The 21,702-nt window shown below is 39.8% G+C and overlaps 1 protein-coding gene across 1 annotated transcript; it reads left to right on the plus strand.

Moving 5' to 3' along the window:
* Window positions 1-4,649: 4,649 nt before the first annotated feature.
* On the plus strand, window positions 4,650-20,235 carry LOC135699656 (type 1 phosphatidylinositol 4,5-bisphosphate 4-phosphatase-like). Its single transcript, XM_065219949.1, has 5 exons — window positions 4,650-5,429; window positions 13,739-13,914; window positions 15,903-16,112; window positions 16,192-16,356; window positions 18,636-20,235. Exons 1-5 carry the CDS (start codon window positions 5,351-5,353, stop codon window positions 18,750-18,752), a joined length of 747 nt encoding a protein of 248 aa, XP_065076021.1. The 5' UTR covers window positions 4,650-5,350; the 3' UTR covers window positions 18,753-20,235.
* The last annotated feature ends 1,467 nt before the right edge of the window (window positions 20,236-21,702 follow it).

Genomic DNA, 21,702 nt, shown 5'->3' on the forward strand with positions numbered 1-21,702 from the left:
TTTGGAGAACCTGTTCAACTACAGCATTATATGTATACGCGGTATAGGAGTAGAAGCAACTTTTATACAACGTTTATAGATACATATTTAAACTCAAGCTTTATTATTTTGGTGAAAGCTCTTATACAACGTTTGTAGACACTTCTTGACAGCTGCTTTGAAATTTAATAGATAGTAAACCTGAGAGGCGTTTGTTGCACTCTTTTATGACTCCTAAATAATCATTGTACAGCAAGCGGTGAAAAGCTTTTATAGCACTTTTCAATGACTCCTTAACAACCGGATAGAAGCAACTTTTATACAACGTTTATAGATACATATTCAAACTCAAGCTTTATTATTTTGGTGAAAGCTCTTATACAACGTTTGTAGACACCTCCTAACAGCTGCTTCGAAATGTATTAGAGATTGAACCTGAGAGGCGTTTGTTACACTCTTTTATGACTCCTAAATAATCACTATACAGCTAGCGGTGAAAAGCGTTTATAGCACTTTTTAATGACTCCTTAATAACCGTTGTGTAAGTACTCACAATATTCACAGATTAAAATTAGTTTAACAATTGTCGTGGTACGCCAAAATAATTCCTTGTACAGTTTTTATTAATTTAATTTATTTGTTGTGCACATTGAAAAAATATGTAATTATGCCATAATTCACATCCTGTGATCATGGAGGAAGTAGTAACAAGCATCTGTTTAATGTTTGATTGATATTCTTTCAATTAATCTCTCTAATCATTAATTGAGAGAATTTATCTAGAAATGTTATCGTTGATTATATGATATATGTCTTAAATTAATGCATTTATTAATAACACCTATATATAATTTACCTCTACTCCACCGAGGGTTTCTCGAAGCAAGATTCGAACTCATAATCCCGGATTGCCAGCCGCTTCTGTTTCCATCTGCTCTATTCTTGAATACATATTTTGATCATATGAGAGAAGTATATCAAGCTCATCTTGAGTGACTTCTCTTGCAGTCGAATAATCATTGCCTTATGGTTATGTAAACATGCCTATCACTTGTGCTATTTTTAGCAACAAAATTGTGGTTGGTCGAACGTAAACAATCATTTAAGAGTACTCCAAGCAGCTTTTGAAGCTTTTAACCAAATGGCAATACAACTACATTCTTGTTCAACTCTGGAAGCTATTATTCAACGTTTGATCAACTCAAGTGTTTTATAAGAGCTCCCAATGGTTTGTTTTGATGCGTTTATTCCACATCCTATATGGCTCCTGTCAAACAGTTTAACAATCATTTAAGAGTGCTCCAAGCAGCTTTTGAAGCTTCTAACCAAAAAGGCAATACAACTACATTCTTGTTCAACTCTGAAAGCTATTATTCAACGTTTGATCAACTCAGGTGTTTTATAAGAGCTCCCAATTGTTTGTTTTGATGCGTTTATTCCACATCCTGTATGGCTCCTGTCAAACAGTTTAACCGAACGTAAACAATCATTTAAGAGTGCTCCAAGCAGCTTTTGAAGCGTTTAACCAAAAAGGCAATACAACTACATTCTTGTACAACTCTGGAAGCTATTATTCAACGTTTGATCAACTCAGGTGTTTTATAAAAGCTCCCAATGGTTTGTTTTGATGCGTTTATTCCACATCCTGTATGGCTCCTGTCAAACAGTTTAACCGAACGTAAACAATCATTTAAGAGTGCTCCAAGCAGCTTTTGAAGCGTTTATCCAAAAAGGCAATACAACTACATTCTTGTACAACTCTGGAAGCTATTATTCAACGTTTGATCAACTCAGGTGTTTTATAAAAGCTCCCAATGGTTTGTTTTGATGCGTTTATTCCACATCCTGTATGGCTCCTGTCAAACAGTTTAACCGAACGTAAACAATCATTTAAGAGTGCTCCAAGCAGCTTTTGAAGCGTTTAACCAAAAAGGCAATACAACTACATTCTTGTACAACTCTGGAAGCTATTATTCAACGTTTGATCAACTCAGGTGTTTTATAAAAGCTCCCAATGGTTTGTTTTGATGCGTTTATTCCACATCCTGTATGGCTCCTGTCAAACAGTTTAACCGAACGTAAACAATCATTTAAGAGTGCTGCAAGCAGCTTTTGAAGCGTTTAACCAAAAAGGCAATACAACTACATTCTTGTACAACTCTGGAAGCTATTATTCAACGTTTGATCAACTCAGGTGTTTTATAAAAGCTCCCAATGGTTTGTTTTGATGCGTTTATTCCACATCTTGTATGGCTCCTGTCAAACAGTTTAACCGAACGTAAACAATCATTTAAGAGTGCTCCAAGCAGCTTTTGAAGCGTTTATCCAAAAAGGCAATACAACTACATTCTTGTTCAACTCTGGAAGCTATTATTCAACGTTTGATCAACTCAGGTATTTTATAAGAGCTCCCAATGGTTTGTTTTGATGCGTTTATTCCACATCCTGTATGGCTCCTGTCAAACAGTTTAACCGAACGTAAACAATCATTTAAGAGTGCTCCAAGCAGCTTTTGAAGCGTTTAACCAAAAAGGCAATACAACTACATTCTTGTACAACTCTGGAAGCTATTATTAAACGTTTGATCAACTCAGGTGTTTTATAAGAGCTCCCAATTGTTTGTTTTGATGCGTTTATTCCACGTTCTGTATAGCTCTTGTGAATCAGTTTAACTAAGGTGCTATAAAAGTTATCGTAGGTCTTATAAAGCATATAGTTAAACCAAACGTAAACAATGATTTAAGAGTGCTCCAACAGCTTTTAAAACGTTTAATCAAATGGCAATACAACTACATTCTTGTTCAACTCTGGAAGCTATTATTCAACGTTTGATCAACTCAGGTGTTTTATAAGAGCTCTCAATTGTTTGTTGGGTATTACATTTTCATAAATCACCATCTTATTCTTCTTACTGAAAATCCTACGTATGAGGGCTCATTGCAAGACAGCCTATTTTACATAGTCAATACAAAACTAACGATTTTAAATTGACCACTTTGTCAAGCAGTTTTGGCGTGACTTTCTACCAGCGATTCCACAAAACTGGACCAACTAATATCTATTTTTTTATAAAACGCACAAATGTTGGCTACTTTTCTCGAGGTTCTAGAAGAAAAAATCTCAAAATAATGTTTTATTTCAAAGTTCGAGTGGTAGTAAACGTCATTTTAACTGCTCGAATGAATTGGTTAATTGGCTCACTACTTGACTAGCCTATTGGTCCCAAGCAAACGGTTAAAGCAACAATCAATACGAAACTAACGATTTTAAATTGGCTCACCACTTTAGTAGCCTATTGGTCCCAAGCAAACGATTAACGTACCCTATTCTAGTTGAAATTCTATTACTACTCTATGTTTGTTTTGATTCGCTATGAAAGTTTGACAGATAACATCAGGGGTGTGTGGATTCATGCAGAACATGCAGGGGTGAGTGAAATAGCTTGGGACTGCTTGGGACCGTTGTTCTGGTACTGAGTGAGCCAAAAATTATAATGATTTTCTTCGGGACCCAGTGGTCTTAGAGTTACCTCTATGGTTAAAGTAGCCCATTCTAGTCGAAATTCTACTACTACACAATGTTTTGATTCGCTATAAAAGTTTGACAGATAAAATGAGGGGTTAGTGGATTTTCCCATGTTTCGAGGGGTGAATCGATTAGCTTGGGACCGAAGAGAGTACCAGAGCTGAGCCAAAAAGTTGAGCACGTTATTTCAGGACCTTCTTGTCTTAGAGTTACCTCTATGTATTAGCGCACCTCGGAGGTGCTTTAGTACACACAAAGAACACAAATTTTTGCTACAAAAATAAATAATGCATTAATTAAATTAAAAATTTCCAAAATTTCGTATTTTTAACAATGAAAAATTTAAAAATTAAAATTATTTGTTTGTTTTAAAAGTGTTTCCAAAACTTTCGACTTTTAATTTTAAAAGTACGTTTAAAAAAAATAAAGATGCAGAACTGTCAAAATTACCTCGTCATCAGGCAGTGTTTCACAGATCACCTCCGTTTTCCGCTAAATTTGACACGCGCAATAAAAAAACAACGACTGCAGCAGCAATTTGATCTAGCAGTCCTAATAAAAATATTATGGTTAATTTGCTTAAAGACGTGTTTGGGGTATCATCCAAACAATTTGTGTAATAGTTCAATCGTTCGTTATGGTATTTTTTTATTAGGGAGGAGCAGCAGCAGCAGTGTATTACACTTTCCCACATTTTTCAGCCACCGGCGCGCTAGTTTTTCTTCTCAGTGACGCGTAGTGACGTTATAGAAGGAAAGGAATTAGTGGTAAGTTAATGAAATTTTCAAAGACTTTCGATCATGCTTCCGATTTTACTTAGTGGTTCTTAAAGAAAAATTATTTTTATCATCAAGTCTAAAAAACAATAAACCAACTATCCAGTAGTTTCATCTACCAGTGGAAATAATGGTTATTTTCCGGGATAAACCATTTGCGAGAAATTGGCGATTTATGTTATTGCCTACAAAGGTAGTTTCGCCCTAATGAAATGTTAGCATCGAATTAAAGATTTATTTTACTGTGAATCTTCCCATCTTTTGTATACATCGGATTTCCAAATACAGAACCCTGCATCGAGCACTCCATACTTTTTGACAGCGCGTTTGACGTTGACACTTTTGTCTCCTTTGTTTGGCTTCTCTGATGCACTTTTGCTCCACTTTTCAACTAGAAGATCCCTAAAAACCTACGTCCGCTTGTTCCGTTCTCCGTGTATGATTCATACATTGCTATTCTTTGCTTGCTAGTACTTACTGCTAGTGCGACTCCATTTCACTGCCCGTGATTGTGTTACCGTTTTGTCGGTTCTGGTGTTGACGGCGGTCGTGTCGTGGATTATAGGTCTGAGTACTCTCATTCTCTGTTACGCCAAGGTAGGAGGTAGAAATCGTATATAGATTCGACGCCACATACACAGAGGGCGAGAGAGGCAGGAGAACGAAGGATAAAGTGGCAGAAGAGATCTTTTTTTAATATGGTGGTGCAGTTTTGTACAGTCATTTTCATTGTCCGTCAATAGTGCGCTGGAAAAGTGATACGGAGATTACGGAATCGCATGAAAATCGGTGGAATACTACGACCGAACATAGATCTGATCGTGTACCATTTTCAGTGGATCCACGGAATCCTTGAATCAAGGAAAATTGTGTAGTAGCTGAAGGCTTGATTTTCGCTTCAATCTGCGACAGCAAATATCACAGTGAAGAATACAGTCTGTCTATCGAAAAGTGGTGCAGGTATAGGGGAAAAAAAAGATCGCAAAGCACTTTTTCCTGATTACTACGGTTCCGGATAAGCAGATCGGTAGGGAAACCACTGGATAGGTTTTCTCCCTAGACGCACCGCTATGGACGGAGAATCGGAAAAGCAACCGCTCCTGAAGCAGTCCTCCCAGTCGGGTCAGCCGGATTCCGGATTGGAACAGCGTAAGTGATTTGCCTCCTAGCTTGTATGTATCTATCGCATAGGGAACTTTCACATCGAATATCAAAAGTTCTGTGGGACTTTTTTAGGTTTCCCTATCGGGTTCCACCCTCTCGTCCCTTGTAGCATAAAGCAGAAAGAAAAAATATTCTGCCTTCATATAGCTATTGTTGTGGATAGGTGATGGTCAAATCCAAGCGGCATTATTTGGTTCAAAACAGAAGAAAATCAGAAGTGTTCAGGCCGTGAGTCAAGTTGTTCTTACTGGTAGCCTTCGCTTTCGTTGTTTTTTTCATTTTGCCCATGCCCTGCATACAATCAAGTTTTTTTTTTCGCTATTCCATAATACCTATAAAAAGTGTCTCTCAATGTAGAAACGCGGATCTATAGCTTATACCATTGCCCTCTATTGACTATCACTTTATTCTTGCTGTTAATAGACAACAATTTTGTGACGATTTTTTAATTATTTTCGTTTCGGCATAATATGTAAACAATATCATCCCCCCTTATGCAAACAATCATGAACAAGATAATCCGTGCGTCAATAAAGAATTCTTTTGCCTTGTCGTAAGACCTGACTGCCTGGCCTGGCAAGTCGCTCTTATCTCTGGTTGACCAATTATCGCTAACTAGTGGAGTGGTTGAGATTTGCTTCCACGTATGTTTTAGACCACATGCATGTATTATTATTCACTGCTGGCCGCTCGCTGCGTTCGTTTGCATGTGTGCGGTGATGTAGTTAGGAATCGTAGGGGTGTCATCTATTCGATGCGACAAATCAGCATATTTTCATCTCGTATGTATCCGTTATGAAATAACGGAATGGATAGTACCTATGAAACATATAAAATATGACAGGCCTCGGAGGGGTGGGCATGCAGCACTAAGTATTTGACTGTTTGCAATTGAGAAAAACATGTTGACGCTGTGAAAGCGATTGGATCAGAGCCGAGTCCTGTGGAACAGAATCTTCCAGTCACCGTAGATACAACGAACTACTGTACTGTCGGTGGAAGCATAATTGTCCCATGTGTGTATGAAATTCCATAGCACATGGGACAATTATGCGTCCATCGACAGTGTAACCTATGAGCAAACTGGAAATAGAACTCACAGCTCATCGTCCAAACCGCAAATCCCCTCGTTACAATAATGTCGATTTGCTTTGTCGCGCACTCTCACGCATCGGATTCGAAACGTTGCTTCATTTTTTTGTAACTGCGAGTTGTAAGTATGGTATGTACGAGGCTTGTTTATGTATTTTGTAATCATAACGATTATGTAGTCAGTCAATACGCCGGCAGTGGTCACTCGGCATTGCATTTGATTCTAAATGGACCCATATTGTAGCTGACTCGATGTGTCATCACAACCGCCATATGTAATTAGCTGGTTGTTTAGCATTTATAGAATAATTTCCTTATTTTGCTTCGCCTGCTGGTAGGGCATACACATTTTGAAATATGAGCGATAGTGATTGTTGGTACAATCAATTACGGTGGTTCGGAGCCACGGTCAGTGTTGGAATCATCGATGGAGACGCTTCATCGCTTCATATATACATTAGGGTGGGACAACTTAACAGCCTCCTTCTCTCCGCAGCTCTTTCGGTTCGTATTGAGGTCCCCAAAAACTGTGCCAAATTTGAACGAATTTGGGTACGATCTGGATTTGCGGGTGAACTTTATAATTGGGAAACGTTCCGAAACTGTTCAATTATTTAAATTTATTAAAAATTCAAAAATCGCTCAACTTTTACCAAACCAGGGACTCACATTGAGAAAACTATACAGAACAATTTTGTTGAAGGCCGCAAATCGATTCGACTTCTGTGCAAAAAGTTATAATTTTTTTTATTTATGGCCATTATACCTACTTCTCAATCATTTATCAATCTAAGTCCCAGGTTTGGTGAAAATTGAGCAAATTATGTAATTTTGTCAAGCAAATGAATAGTTTTATATCGTTTCCAATGCACATTTTAAAGCTCTCCCGCAAATCCAGATCGTAACCGAATTAATTAAAATTTGAATACGAATCGATAGAGCTGTGGAGAGCCTAGCAGCATGCTTGTCACTGAACAATTGTGGTTACTTGTGTGGAACTTATTCCAGTCGCAATCAAGTTGCAGCAATTTATTGTGGTGGATGTGTGCTGCTTGGGCCACCCTAATATACATATAATGACCACAGGCAAACAGACATAACACATTGAATATTTCTTATTGTAAAACATCGTCGCTAAAACATTACCGCCATCTGTTGAGTACACTGTGGTGGGTAGTATGCTGAACAGATGGCGGTAGTGTGTAAACGTCAAACGGAATTGACTATGCGCGCCACAGGTGGCAGTACTACCAACTGAGATACTTTTAAATTGACCGTTAAATGCTTGTTCGATGAACAACTTGTGAGTGTTATGTCTGTTTGTCTGTGTAATGACGATCGATGTGATTGGAATTAGGAAGCAAAACTTTCGCCATATATAGTTGAGTTCGTGATAAGGAGTGGCTTATTGAAACTAGATTGAAAATGTCTCCCTGTTTCCGAACGAGGACACCGAGGGCTAGCTATCAGCTTGATTTCGCTGCTGGTAAGATGGATGATAGGGGATGGAGCAGTGATGATTGCATGTATGAATGAGTCATCATTCTTAGTAAACCGTCGTTATGTTAGTTAGGAAGGATTTTCAAAAAGAGTCTCAAGTAAATCAATGGACCACCTCATTCGAGCAGTTCAAAATGACATTTAATACCACTCGAATTTCGAAATACAACAAAATTTAGAGAGTTTTTCTTCAAGAATGTAGAATGTCACACCAAAATTGCTTGACCATTAATCATAACATTCAAGCAGTCTAAGATCGACGTTTCCAAAATCTTGGAACGTTGGAATTAAAAATCCATATATCGTGAAATATTTCCTAAGCTCAGGACTGGTAGCAGGTCACTTTTTAGTGGCTAGGTCACTATTTTCAAGAAAGTCAGTTTTTTCACCCAAAATAACTATTTCTAAAAATTTACTCACTAAAGTAACTTTTTACGACCAATGTTGAGAGTAAAGGATTTGAATTTAAAAAATGGCATCAAATCTTGATTTGCTTGATTTGGTAACAAATCTTCTTTCCTTTATTTAACGTCGGTCTTTGTTCCGCAATCTAGTGCCAATCACCGATGGACATCGATCGCCATCCATTGACGGCAATCAAATGTGCAGGAAGGCAGCTTCCACACCTGCATAGGATATCGCACCCATTCAACACACATGGTAGGGGGTGGTACCAACGGCGGACCAGAGATTTTTATGCCTCAGAAAAATCCCACCGACCTCGGCTGAGATTGAACCCAGACCCATTGGGGTGAAAAAGCAGTCACGCTTAGCACTACACCATCGGCGCCGGCATTTGGTAACAAATGTGTGAAAGAATCTTTAAAAATAAGCGTGTAAAGCTTGACAAGAAGAGTTGCAAACAGACGCAAACGTTAACTCCACAATTTTGTCAAGCAGTTTTGGCGTGACTTTCTACCAGCTATTTCACAAAACTGAACCAGCAATTTACTTTTTTTATTCGTAGTTCTAGAAGGAAAAATCTCAATATATAGTTTTTTTTTTCGAAATTCTAGTGGTAATAAACGTCATTTTAACTTCTCGAATGAAGTGGTTAACTGGTGTTCATGGAATCACTAATATTTGGATTTTTTTTAAAACTCCGTTTTCTAAATATTCAAGTCCACTATCTTCCAAATTTGTCCAGATTATAAAATTATTTTTTCCCTTGCCTGTGATCTTGAAATTGTCAGACTTATCACAGATTTTACTTCGCGATCATAAAAAAATTCCAAACCTAAACTGTCGGAAAATGGTCTGGAATAATTTTCAAGCTCTAGACATTTTTTAAAAGACCAGAAATTTAAAAAATATTTGAAACCCGGAGCTTTAGTATTTGACCAACTATTGAGAAAAAAAATCATGTCACAGAATTTTGAGTTCTTTTCTTAGTCCAGTAAGTTGTATTCTATTTTTTCCGGCTTGTAATCAGGATTTAAAAAAATCCAAAGCAAAAACGCAAAACTCCATGCCCAAAATCATATAATGTTTTCCATGCTTCATTTGCATTTAATTTTGTCATGGACTGAACTTGCATTCTATACACAGATAAAAATTATGAATTTTAATAGTGATGTAAACATTCATTCACGTAAACTTGTATTTCATTTCACGCAACCGAGCAAACTTGTAAATAATGTTGTTTACAACAATGGGCTACATTGCATGAAATGTCTCAGAACTTTATGATGTAAACATATATGATATACAGGGTGCGTGATGAATTTTTGCAGTAAATTTCAAATAGTAATTTCTCATGCTTGTGCATCATGATTTAGATATATTTGGCAGCACTGGATAGCTTATACTGTTAGGTGTAAGATTTAAACAAACAATGTTGAGTAAACGTTGACAGCTGTTGTCGCTTTGTTGCGCGCCGGAGTATGCATGAAAGAAATAATTCGGTCGGTAAATGTGTCTGAAAGAACAGTGTATAAAAAAGGCTTGGGAAAGTGATAAGATGGAGCACCTGCTCATACTGCTAATAAAGCACAGAAATGGCTTACGGAAAATATTTCGTAAATTTGGGAGGAAGAAATTTGGCCCCCAAGCAGTCCCGATATCAATCCGTTGGATTATTTTGTATAGGGCGTCGTCCAACGGGATACCAATAGAACCCCTCACACCACACTTAAGTCGCTAAAAGCTAAAATCAAGGCAGTGATGACATCTATGGATCGAAACATTTTAAAACGTGCATACTGCAGTTTCCGGAAGCGTCTAACTACAGTCGTCGAAAGGGAAGGCAATTTTTTTGAATAAATTTACTTACTTACAACTTCCATATGTTGCGAAAGAAAATAAATCGCACAAAATTCATTGCTAGAATAACTAACTGGTGTATTTTTTCTCAAATATGCCATTTACTGCAAAAATTCGTCACGCACCCTGTACTTACCTTACCAATCAGGCTAAGGCCTTGTTGTCCTCTGCTGTCCGAAGAAGTCGTCTCGACTCAACTCGATCCATGGCCACAGTTCGCCAGCCTCGTAGTCTGCGAAGGGTCCGCAGGTCACCTTCTACATGGTCGATTCACCTTGCCCGCTGCGCGCCTCTTCTTCTTGTTCCTGTTGGGTCGCTATCTAGAACCATTTTCACTGGGTCGTCGTGCGGCATTCTTACGACGTGCCCAGCCCACCGTAGTCGCCCAATTTTTGCAATGTGGACGATGGATAGTTCTCCCAGCAGCTGGTGCAATTCGTGGTTCATTCGCCTCCTCCTCCACGTTCCGTCATCCATCTGCACTCCACCGTAGATGGTACGCAACACCTTCCGTTCGAAAACACCAAGGGCGCGTTGGTCCTCCACGAGCATAGTTAAGGTCTCGTGGCCGTAGAGGACCACCGGTTTAATCAGCGTCTTGTAGACAGTCAACTTCGTGCGGCGGCGAATTTTATTCGACCGGAGCGTCCTCCGGAGTCCAAAGTAGGCACGATTTCCTGCCATAATGCGGCTTTGAATTTCTCTGCTGGTATAATTTTCGGCGGTCACCAGTGAACCCAAATACACGAACTCATCGACCACCTCGATTTCGTCACCGTCAATCTGAACTCGGGGTGGGAGGCTAACATTGTCTTCCCTAGAACCTCTTCCTTTCATGTATTTGGTCTTTGATACGTTGATGGCAAGTCCAATCCGTCTAGCTTCAACCTTCAGTCTGATGTACGTTTCCGCCATCATCTTAAAGTTCCGTGCCATAATGTCGATGTCATCGGCGAAGCCAAGGAGCTGGATGGACTTCCTGAATATCGTGCCACTCGTGTCTATCCCAGCTCTTCTGATCACACCTTCTAACGCGATGTTGAACAGCAGACACGAAAGTCCATCACCTTGCCGTAACCCCTTTCGAGATTCAAAGGGACTCGAGAGTGTCCCCAATACTCGAACAACGCACATCACTCGATCCATCGTCGCCTTGACCAATCGCGTCAGTTTGTCCGGAAATCTGTACTCGTGCATAATCTGCCATAGCTGATCTCGATCGATTGTGTCGTAGGGTTTACTACCCCATTTCTGGCCTATTAAGCACAACTCGCACTTTGTCTGTCTTAATCTAGCGCAGCTTAGCACCAAACAGAATGTTATTATTACTGATGGCTTCCAAATTTATTTACCTTTCCGTACGTACCATAAGATTTGATAAAGAGAAACCAATCGTTGAGATATTGTCAAAAGTATAACACTGCTACTTGACGCCAAACTCGGCCCACGGATTCTAAACTCGGCCTAACTCATTGAAACGTCATTGAAACGCCAGTGAATTCACTTCGGCCTATCGGATGAAGATAAAAATTGATTCGGTCGGAGCGCTTCTTTTGTTTTTGGGAATAATGGGTGCAAACTTCATATAACGCGTTCTCATTGACTTCGTTCGGTAGCTTATTAACTAAAGTATCGTACCAAATGCATAATTGACTTGTTAACTCTGAAATCATGGATTTATTTGAAGTTTCTTGCTCGATAGGCCCAAAATGGGCGATTAAAGGGTGATACGGTCAAAATTTGGTCAATATCAACTTGACGTATTTCTTTCAATTTTGCATTTAAAAAACCTGAACACCCCTCATTTTGAAGGTGTGTGTGTGTGTAGAATGTTGCTCCTATTTTGATTTTGGAATTTACTCTTCAGTTGTCAAAATGCCGTCCAAGCAAGAAGAGCAGCGTATCAAAATTTTGCTCGCGCATCGCGAAAATCCGAGCTACTCGCACGCAAAGTTGGCAAAATCGCTAAAAGTTGCCAAATCAACCGTTACAAATGTAATTAAAGTGTTTGGGGAACGTTTGTCGACAGCCAGGAAGTCTGGATCGGGGGGAAATCGAAAACCGGAAGCCGCTGAGACGACAAAGAGAGTTGCCGGTAGTTTCAAGCGAAACCCTAACCTCTCTCTCCGAGATGCCGCAAATAAGCTGGGTGTATCGTCTACAACCGTGCATCGAGCCAAAAAACGAGCCGGAATATCGACTTACAAGAAGGTAGTGACTCCAAATCGCGATGATACGACGGCCAAAGCGCGATCCCGGAGGCTGTACACGACGATGCTGACGAAGTTTGACTGCGTGGTAATGGACGACGAAACCTACGTCAAAGCCGACTACAAGCAGCTTCCGGGACAGGAGTTTTATACGGCAAAAGGAAGGGGAAAGGTAGCAGATGTTTTCAAGCACATGAAACTGTCAAAGTTCGCAAAGAAATATCTGGTTTGGCAAGCCATCTGTACCTGTGGCCGAGGGGGACGACTCTATCTACGATGCAGGAAATATTGTGTTTTGCTGTGGCTAGCTGCGCGTACGCTGAGTAGATAGAAAGAAGATTGATGACGATTCTAAAGATTTCCTGCAAAAAATTGATGCGCGATGCAAGTAGATGCGACAAATGAAAGAAGATTGTTCGAAGATTGATTCGCTAGTGTGAGATTTGTTGACCCTCTAAACTTGAGATTTAGATGTGTCGCCCCCCTCGCCTGTGGCTTGAAAAGCAGCATTTTCATAGCTTCCGGGACTGTCAACCAAGAAATTTACGTGAAAGAGTGTTTGAATAAACGTCTGCTGCCTTTCCTGAAGAAACACGGTTGTTCCGTACTGTTTTGGCCGGATTTGGCATCTTGCCATTACGGTAAAAAGGCCATGGAGTGGTACGCCGCCAACAACGTGCAGGTGGTTCCCAAGGACAAGAACCCTCCCAACACGCCAGAGCTCCGCCCAATTGAGAAATACTGGGCTATTGTCAAGCGGAACCTAAAGAAGACCAAAAAAACTGCTAAGGGCGAGCAGCAGTTCAAGGCAAACTGGCTTTCTGCGGCGAAGAAGGTGGACAAGGTGGCTGTACAAAATCTGATGGCAGGGGTCAAGCGTAAGGCCCGGCAATTCGGATTTGGAAAAGCGGAAGCCTAACTGAATATTTTTCCTGAATTTTATACTAATTGAACTTGAAAAAGAAATTTAATTTGATTTTTTAAATAAACGATTTCACCGATTTACACGCGTTTTCCCTTGACCAAATTTTGACCGTATCACCCTTTATGTTCAATAAGTTGATTTTAAAGCGGGGTGCCACATTGCCCCATTGGCGAAATTGCCCCGCTTTCCCCTAATGACATCATTCAAAAATTACCTGACTTTTATTACTGAACGGAGATTCATACATTTTTATGTAATAGATCATTGGAACTAAATAACAATCCCCGTTTTTTTTTCACTTCCAGCATCGCAAGCGATTGTGACGGCTTCTTCGATTGGACCGGACGAGGTTCCACCGCCATACCAACAGGAGCAACAGAGTAGTGTTATAGTGACCTGCCGCGTCTGCCAGGCATTGATAGACATCTCCTGGAAGAAGGAACAACACGTCGTCAAGTGCTCACAGTGCCACGAAGCAACGGTAAGAATTATGAGGTTTACACCGTAAAACGCCATAATTCTGCGCACTGCCTAATTCCGCGCATTCGGAGCAAAACGAAAGATTTGTGTCAATCAAATGCTAAATTGTCCCACTTCACTCGGACATGGAGCATAAGGCTAGCTAAGGGTTGTTTAGTTCACTAGACTTGAAGCGAAGACAACAAATCAAGAAGACTGGCAACTTTGCCAGAATCCAAGTGACAGATACAGTAGCGCAGCACTTGTATGAAGGTGGAAGCAACGCATAGAAAAATGAGCAAATACACAAACCCTTCTTCTGAGGTTGTAATCTTTGCTATCAAATTCGTTCGAAGCATTTACCTTTGAGCGGCAGATGACGCGATTGTACCTGTCTCATAGCGTTTGTATGAGAAAATGGAAGAGTTGCCAGTCTTCTTGATTTGTTGTCTTCGCTTGAAGTGAACTAAAGAAAAATCATAAGAAATCCCGTTGCGGGGATCCCCAGGACGGGATTTTATTTTCATTTTGATTACTTGGACTGGCTCAACTTCAAGTCATTTATTCAATTCATCTTTGATCTGATTCAGGGATTCACCACTTAGCAGTCCTTTCAAGACAACTTTGAACAGACGTTCAGTTTTGGTGTCATAAATGAAAAAAAAAAAAGTGTTGCTTCTCAGTCAGACGTTTGATAGACGTCAAAGGTTTCAGGCAATACACGGCATTCGCCCCGACGGCCAATTTCAAAAGTTCCGTGCGAAGAGCAAGCAGATCGGAAGTTTTTTTTTGATTAGCGGGATTTTTAGCTCATTGACTAGTTCATCTCGTAGAAATCGAAAGTGGTTATCACAATAGAGGAGACATTTTCCTTCTTAGCATTAAGCCGGGAACGTTTAGATTTTTGTCATGATGATGGATCATTCTCATCATCCGTGAGCATATCAAATTGATTGCTCAAATAAATTTCATCAGAAGGGGGATCAACAGATTACCGGTTTCTTTTGCGTTTAAGCGCCGTGGCGGCAGAAGAAAGTTTTTCCAAATCGATTTCCAGGTAAATTGCAATAAGAATCCGAAGGATCGACAAGGATTTTTCCAAATCGATGTCCAAGCAGGATTACCTCGGGTAGGGTGCAACTCACTCACCCCTCGACTGTAAACAAATAGGGGAAATGGATGTAATGTCGGCCTAAATGCCCCTAATTTGGGCACATACATAAATTCAGCAATCGACTAAATTTTCAATAGCGACCAAAAATATACATTAGTACCGTTCCCAATGACGCGTTCATCTAGATAAAATTGATAAATAGGAGATTTGTGATCACGCCTTCCTTCGGAACGGCTTGGTCCCCGGTTCATGAGTTGATGGGTCGATAGGTAGGGTCCAGGTGTGGGAGCTGCCTTCCTGGCGTCGGTAGCATTGGTGCTCAGCACGGAAAACAAGATCGACGGAAAACAATGAATTAGGCGCAAGCACATATTGAAGATTTTTTTAGCAAGGCTATGTCACAGATATTGGAAGTTTAATGTTTGTCTTATATACAACTTCAGCAACACTGCTTTTTGGTCACTATTAGCTTCAATACTTTTTCATCACATAGTTGAAATTATGTTACTCTTAACTGCGCAGAATTATGGCAGTTTACGGTATCTTTGTTTTCGCAAAAATATTTTTTTCCATTGTGATGAATTTGTTGGACTATTTACGCTTCAATGTATCACATGACTTGCCGCTAGTTGAAGTGTACACACTTTCCTTCATTTGGCTTTCAGTGATTATCAATGTTTACTAAGAGCTGTTCGTAATAAAGTTAGGTACCCCACCTCTGTACACCATCATCAGTGCGAGATATCATTTTTGTGTATATTAACGAATATGAAAGCATGTTCCATGAATCAACCCATAAAAGTGCTCTCGCTGCGATGAGGAACGTCACCTAGCGTACTGAATGAATGAATGCACGCTTACAGCTACCGACAATACAATTTCAATTTCTTTCGCAGCCAATTCGGAATGCTCCGCCTGGCAAAAAGTATGTCCGCTGTCCCTGCAATTGTCTGCTGATCTGCAAGAGCTCTTCCCAGCGGGTGGCCTGCCCGAGGCCCAACTGCAAGCGCATCATCAATCTGGCGCCGAGTCCGGTGACGCCACCGTTGCTATCGATGCCCGGTATGTGCCGCGTTACCTGCGGTCACTGTCACGATACATTCTTGGTGAGTGGTTTCGTTTTTCGTTTTTTTTTGTGTAGAGACGATCAAATTTCGAATCGGGTGTTATGTTTTGCATTTTCAGTTCGACACATTGAAGAACCACCTGGCCCGGTGCCCTCACTGTCGCAAGGTTTCGTCGGTTGGTGCAGATTTTTGCCGCAAACGGCGCAATCTGCTGTTCCTTGGAGGATTGATTTTCTTAGGAATCGGTATAGGCGTTACCTATGGCACTATGTCCTATGCAAAGGTAAGTGGTGGTTGTTTGTTTTCACTGAGTTTCGTGCAACCTATGAACAAAATGAACTTTGTTATAAGGCAGATATAGAACTTATCGTTTCATTTAATCATGTACAATTTTGTTTAACACTGACGTCTATTTTTACACGCGGGGTACGCTGCCCATAAACGCATAACAGTCCCATTCGAACAGGAAATCAAGCAAAAATGTGACTGTTTATTGGCGTAGCTAATGGGGGTGCCTAACCTCCTCCAGAATGATCCAGGCCCCCTCCAGATTTTTTTATTACTCTTCTTCTTCTTCTTCTTCTTGATCGCATTTCAAGCTTATTGCTTAGCGCATATTAGCTTATTGCGTGCTCTCAACTTAGTGTTCTAAATGCACTTCCACAGTTATTAATTGAGAGCTTTCGATGCCAATACCAATGCATGAATTTGTATCCAGTATTTTACGATCGCTTATGGCCGCCACAATCTGGCTGAGTTTCTGGTAGGGAACATAAGATTTGAAGTTTGGCTTGTGTCGTTTGACGTGTAAACGATCAAATTTGAACGTTTACAAGACAAACGACACAACCCAAACGTCGAATCATATGTTCCCTACCAAAAACTCAGCCAGATTTCGGCGACCATAAGCGCTCGTAAAATGCTGGATATTGTGTGGCAAGCACAATGATACTCTATGCCCAGGGAAGTCGAGAAAATTTCCAACCCGAAAGATTCCCTCGACTGGACCGGGAATCGAACCCAACGCCTCCGGCTTGATAATACCGTGCCTTTACTGACTAGGCTATGAGGCCTATTACTCTAATGCCGACAATTTAAATAATATAAATCGTCATTTAATCCTGGAGGGGGCCTACATCATTCTGGAAAGGGTCAGACACTCCTATTAGCTACGCCAATGACTGTTATGCTTTTATGGGCAGTACGTAGCTCGTAAAAAGTCCGTGTCACGCATAAACTCATTTTTGAAATATACCTTAACGGAAGAAGTCGGCACACCACGTGCTGGCAAATGTAGGGTTGACTTCTTCTGTATGGATAGCTTTATTCGAGCACTTGTAGCAAATCTCCAGCTATTTTTAAGAAATGTATACCTTCATCGTAATTTCATCGAAAGGATCCCCCGATGATGTTTATTTAGCGCGATATTCTAGAAGAAAAATCTTGAAACATTATTTCAGCTCAAGGTTCCATTGAAAGTGTGCCATTCCAACTGCTTGAATTTTTCAACCCATTAACCCCTAACTAATGGATCACTTTGTTAAGCAGTTTTGGTATGATTTTCTAGCAGTGACTTAAGAAAACTGGAGCAACAACTTTTTTTTTATGAAAGTCACATTTTGGCTACTTACTTTTTTGCTGTTTCTAGAAGAAAAAAAAACGATGTTCGATTGGTAGTAAACAATATTTTGAACTGCTCGAATGAAGTGGTTCATACCGAATTTGTTTTCAATTGACCACTTTGTCAAGCAGTTTTAGCGTGACTTTCTACCAGCAATTTCACAAAACTGGACCAACTAATTTCTATTTTTGTATGAAACTCACAAATCTAGATAGAGCTGGATTTAGGGCGTAACAGCTTTTGTAAACAATTGCTTCTCTCGATGATTTCTCGAAAGGCATGACTCTCCCTGGTAAATCAACATTACCATCGAATAGGGGAATACTTCCCCTACCCGATGGATATGTTGGTTTGTGTAGGCGTGCATTAAGTTGCTAGAAATCAACGAGAGAAGTCATTGTTTACAAAATCTGTTACGCCCTAATTCCAGCTCTATCTAGAAATGTTGGCTACTTTGCTCGTGGTTCTAGTAGAAAACATCTCAAAATAATGTTTTATTTCAAAGTTCAAGTGGTAGTAAACGTCATTTTAACTGCTCGAATGAAGTGGTTAATTCCGTTCCAACATGGATGGTATCATGGTATGGTTAGCTTGTTTTCAGGCAATCGTCAGTTTGATCGTTTGCTTTTATAACCGGGTTCGAGGTTTGCACTGACACGTGGTACTTTCTTGTAAATATGATTGTTTTTGCTCTATACCCTAGCATTATCGACAGTTTATTAATTCATTCAGAAATGTAAGGGGCTCCATCCTACTCCTTATGATTAAAGTGGCTGAAATAGGAACAATCGATCATCTGTCAAAGTTAGGAAAAGTTATTCCAATCGAGCAGAAGACCTGTCATATGGATGTGTCTCTTTACCCATTTCAGTTTCTTTATTTATGATATTACCAAGTCCTTTGACAGTGTGAAAGTCTAATCGAACCTCCCAACATTGCAGGATCACAGTGGAATGTTCATTGCCTACATCAGCCTGTTCCTGGTCGCTCTTCTTCTGTTCGCCAAGACGATATACTACTGCACGCTGAAAGTGAGTAACGTGGAAGGGCCAATCTAAAGTGTTTCGAGAACGTTGGGCCAGTTTGCTGTATTCTCTGCCTGTGTCATCGTCTATATCCAAAGTTTTTTTTTGTTCGCAAGCAAACCAAACAGTAACAGTTGCAGCAGCGGTAATCTAAGGATCAAATGTAAATTATCCATGCCCACACACATACTCACAAACAACCAACAGTTTATACACATTCCTATAAGATAACAGCAGTCGTAACCGGACGTGTATTGGAAGCTAGTACACAGAATTTGTTGTTCGTTGCTATTGAAAACAGAAAAGTGATGGGTTTGGTTCGAAACAAAAATGCAGGTACATTTTGTGTTTTATTTCTTCGAATAAACCACAGATCTGATTGATGGTTGCAGTAGAAGCCATATTCAACGTAACTGCGGAACACCTCGAACAAAGATAAAGGAAAAGATCTACTCTGTGCTCCAAACGGTAGTAGATGGTGATGAGTAAGCTTAAGACAAACAAACAAGAAACATCATCGATACATGTAAAGATTATGATTTACTGATTATTATTCATATTTTTACATTTTTACACATTGTAATCACCTAATCGGAATTTATATGCTGTATAAATTAATCGGATAAGTGCAGGAATGTGATGTTTCTTTTTCTTGTGTTAAAGAGTTATATTTAATTAAATCGTGGAATAAACTATACAAACTGTATGTGAAAATAAAATGCACGTGATAGCAGAAAGAGTGAAGAAGCAGATGATGGTAGAACAGCTTGCAACGTTGTTAACCAAAAATAAAGAAGAAATAGGAAACCGGTAAAGCTGTCGGGGTAAATCGTAAGCACCAGACGAGGAATAACACATTTATAAAACACTTTATATAAATAATATTATCATTAAACTCCATACTTGGTCAACATTTGGATAGTTAATCTGCAATAAAAATGGGAAACGCTTTAATCCCAATTGCCAAATTGGGCATGTTGAGATTGAACCATTGAAATATAGTTGTAAATCTTAACAATCCATTATAGAATGAAGCTAAGCAAATAGTTGTTCTGTAAGGATAAATTCGAAACTATCAAATCACCTACAAATCTACTCAATTTACTGGACCTTTCACAAGCTACTTTCAATTCCTAAGCGATTCTAAGAAAAAAATCTACCTTTTGCAGGATGCTTCTCACGAATATGAACGACGAATACCAATTATCCGCTTGCCTTTGATGCAGTATGGTTTTGTTAGAATAAGCGATAGTTAGCCACAAATTATAGCGTCCCATTCTCTAGTGTAACCCATGCTTATGATTTATATTTTGAGTTTATCTCGTAATCTTCTTTGCACCAACCATCCCCCCCCCCTTCCCCCTCCCGTAATGATATTACAAATAAGCATAAGGGAAGAATAATGTGCTAGAATCGCAGAATCAAACAAAGCTCCAAACTGAAAGAAAATAAATTCTTTCAGCCTCGTATTGTGGTTTTATGATTAATTACTATAACCATAAACGATACACCCAACCCTTTTTTACGCGGGAAGTTTATGTTCTTCCAATTTTCATTATCTGTGGTAGAAAATTTCTGTAGGTACCATATTTTTCCTTGATTTTTGGCTTGGTCTTGCTTGGTTTTAATTGAACATCGAAAAAGAAAAAGGAAAACAAGCCCGCGTAAAAAATAGTTTGGGTGTATACAAAAACTACATTAAATAACACAACAAGCGAAAAAAAAAATAAAGGAAAGATTAGGCAAATTGTAGCGTGTTTAAGTGTCGTTTTTTTTGTCGAAATTGAAGGGAAAGAAAGTTAGATCGGTACAATAGTTGTCCATCGCTACAACAGCCTTCAACTGTGTGCAGTAATTTCTGTTGTTCAGTACATAAACCGTGCCTTCCGCTAAGTCGGCGTGTATAGGGACCAACCTCCTATTCCAGCGCTGCTCAACGTGCGGCGCGCGGGTCGGACGTGGTATCTGGATTTCAGTAATGATTTCATTCTAGTCCAATTTTATTCATCATTACGAATTTTAGCTCAGAATGAATAAGCATTAAGCAAAATGCAGCTAGAAAAATGTTCTTCGAACATAGATACAGCCATTTAAAAAAGCAAGTTTAGAACGGTTGGGCAGGCCTGTCCTAGTCTATACACCTACTGTCCTTCCCGGTGCACTTGTCAATACTCGCTCGTGCAATACTCATCCAGGTTCGGGTACATTAATGCCACGGATACACTTGTATGACAAATTATGAGCATGTGTTTTATTATACAAACAAGGCTCATGCTCATAACTTGTTATACAAGTGTATCCGCGGCATAACTTATCTATATGTTCAAAGTGTTTTTATGTTACTTCATACGCGAAGTTAACGATTTTCAGAGTTGGTTGGAAATGCTAACATGAAGCTTTAGTGTGATGATTTAAAGGGTGATACGGTCAAAATTTGGTCAATATCAACTTGACGTATTTCTTTCAATTTTGCATTTAAAAAACCTGAACACCCCTCATTTTGAAGGTGTGTGTGTGTAGAATGTTGCTCCTATTTTGATTTTGGAATTCACTCTTCAGTTGTCAAAATGCCGTCCAAGCAAGAAGAGCAGCGTATCAAAATTTTGCTCGCGCATCGCTAAAATCCGAGCTACTCGCACGCAAAGTTGGCAAAATCGCTAAAAGTTGCCAAATCTACCGTTACAAATGTAATTAAAGTGTTTGGGGAACGTTTGTCGACAGCCAGGAAGTCTGGATCGGGGGGAAATCGAAAACCGGAAGCCGCTGAGACGACAAAGAGAGTTGCCGGTAGTTTCAAGCGAAACCCTAACCTCTCTCTCCGAGATGCCGCAAATAAGCTGGGTGTATCGTCTACAACCGTGCATCGAGCCAAAAAACGAGCCGGACTATCGACTTACAAGAAGGTAGTGACTCCAAATCGCGATGATAAACAAAATACGACGGCCAAAGCGCGATCCCGGAGGCTGTACACGACGATGCTGAC

This window comes from Ochlerotatus camptorhynchus, unplaced genomic scaffold (assembly GCF_037179485.1).
Source record: "Ochlerotatus camptorhynchus isolate MF236.1 unplaced genomic scaffold, CSIRO-AGI_Acam_v1.1 ptg000113l, whole genome shotgun sequence".
In the NCBI taxonomy this organism is placed as follows: domain Eukaryota; kingdom Metazoa; phylum Arthropoda; class Insecta; order Diptera; family Culicidae; genus Ochlerotatus; species Ochlerotatus camptorhynchus.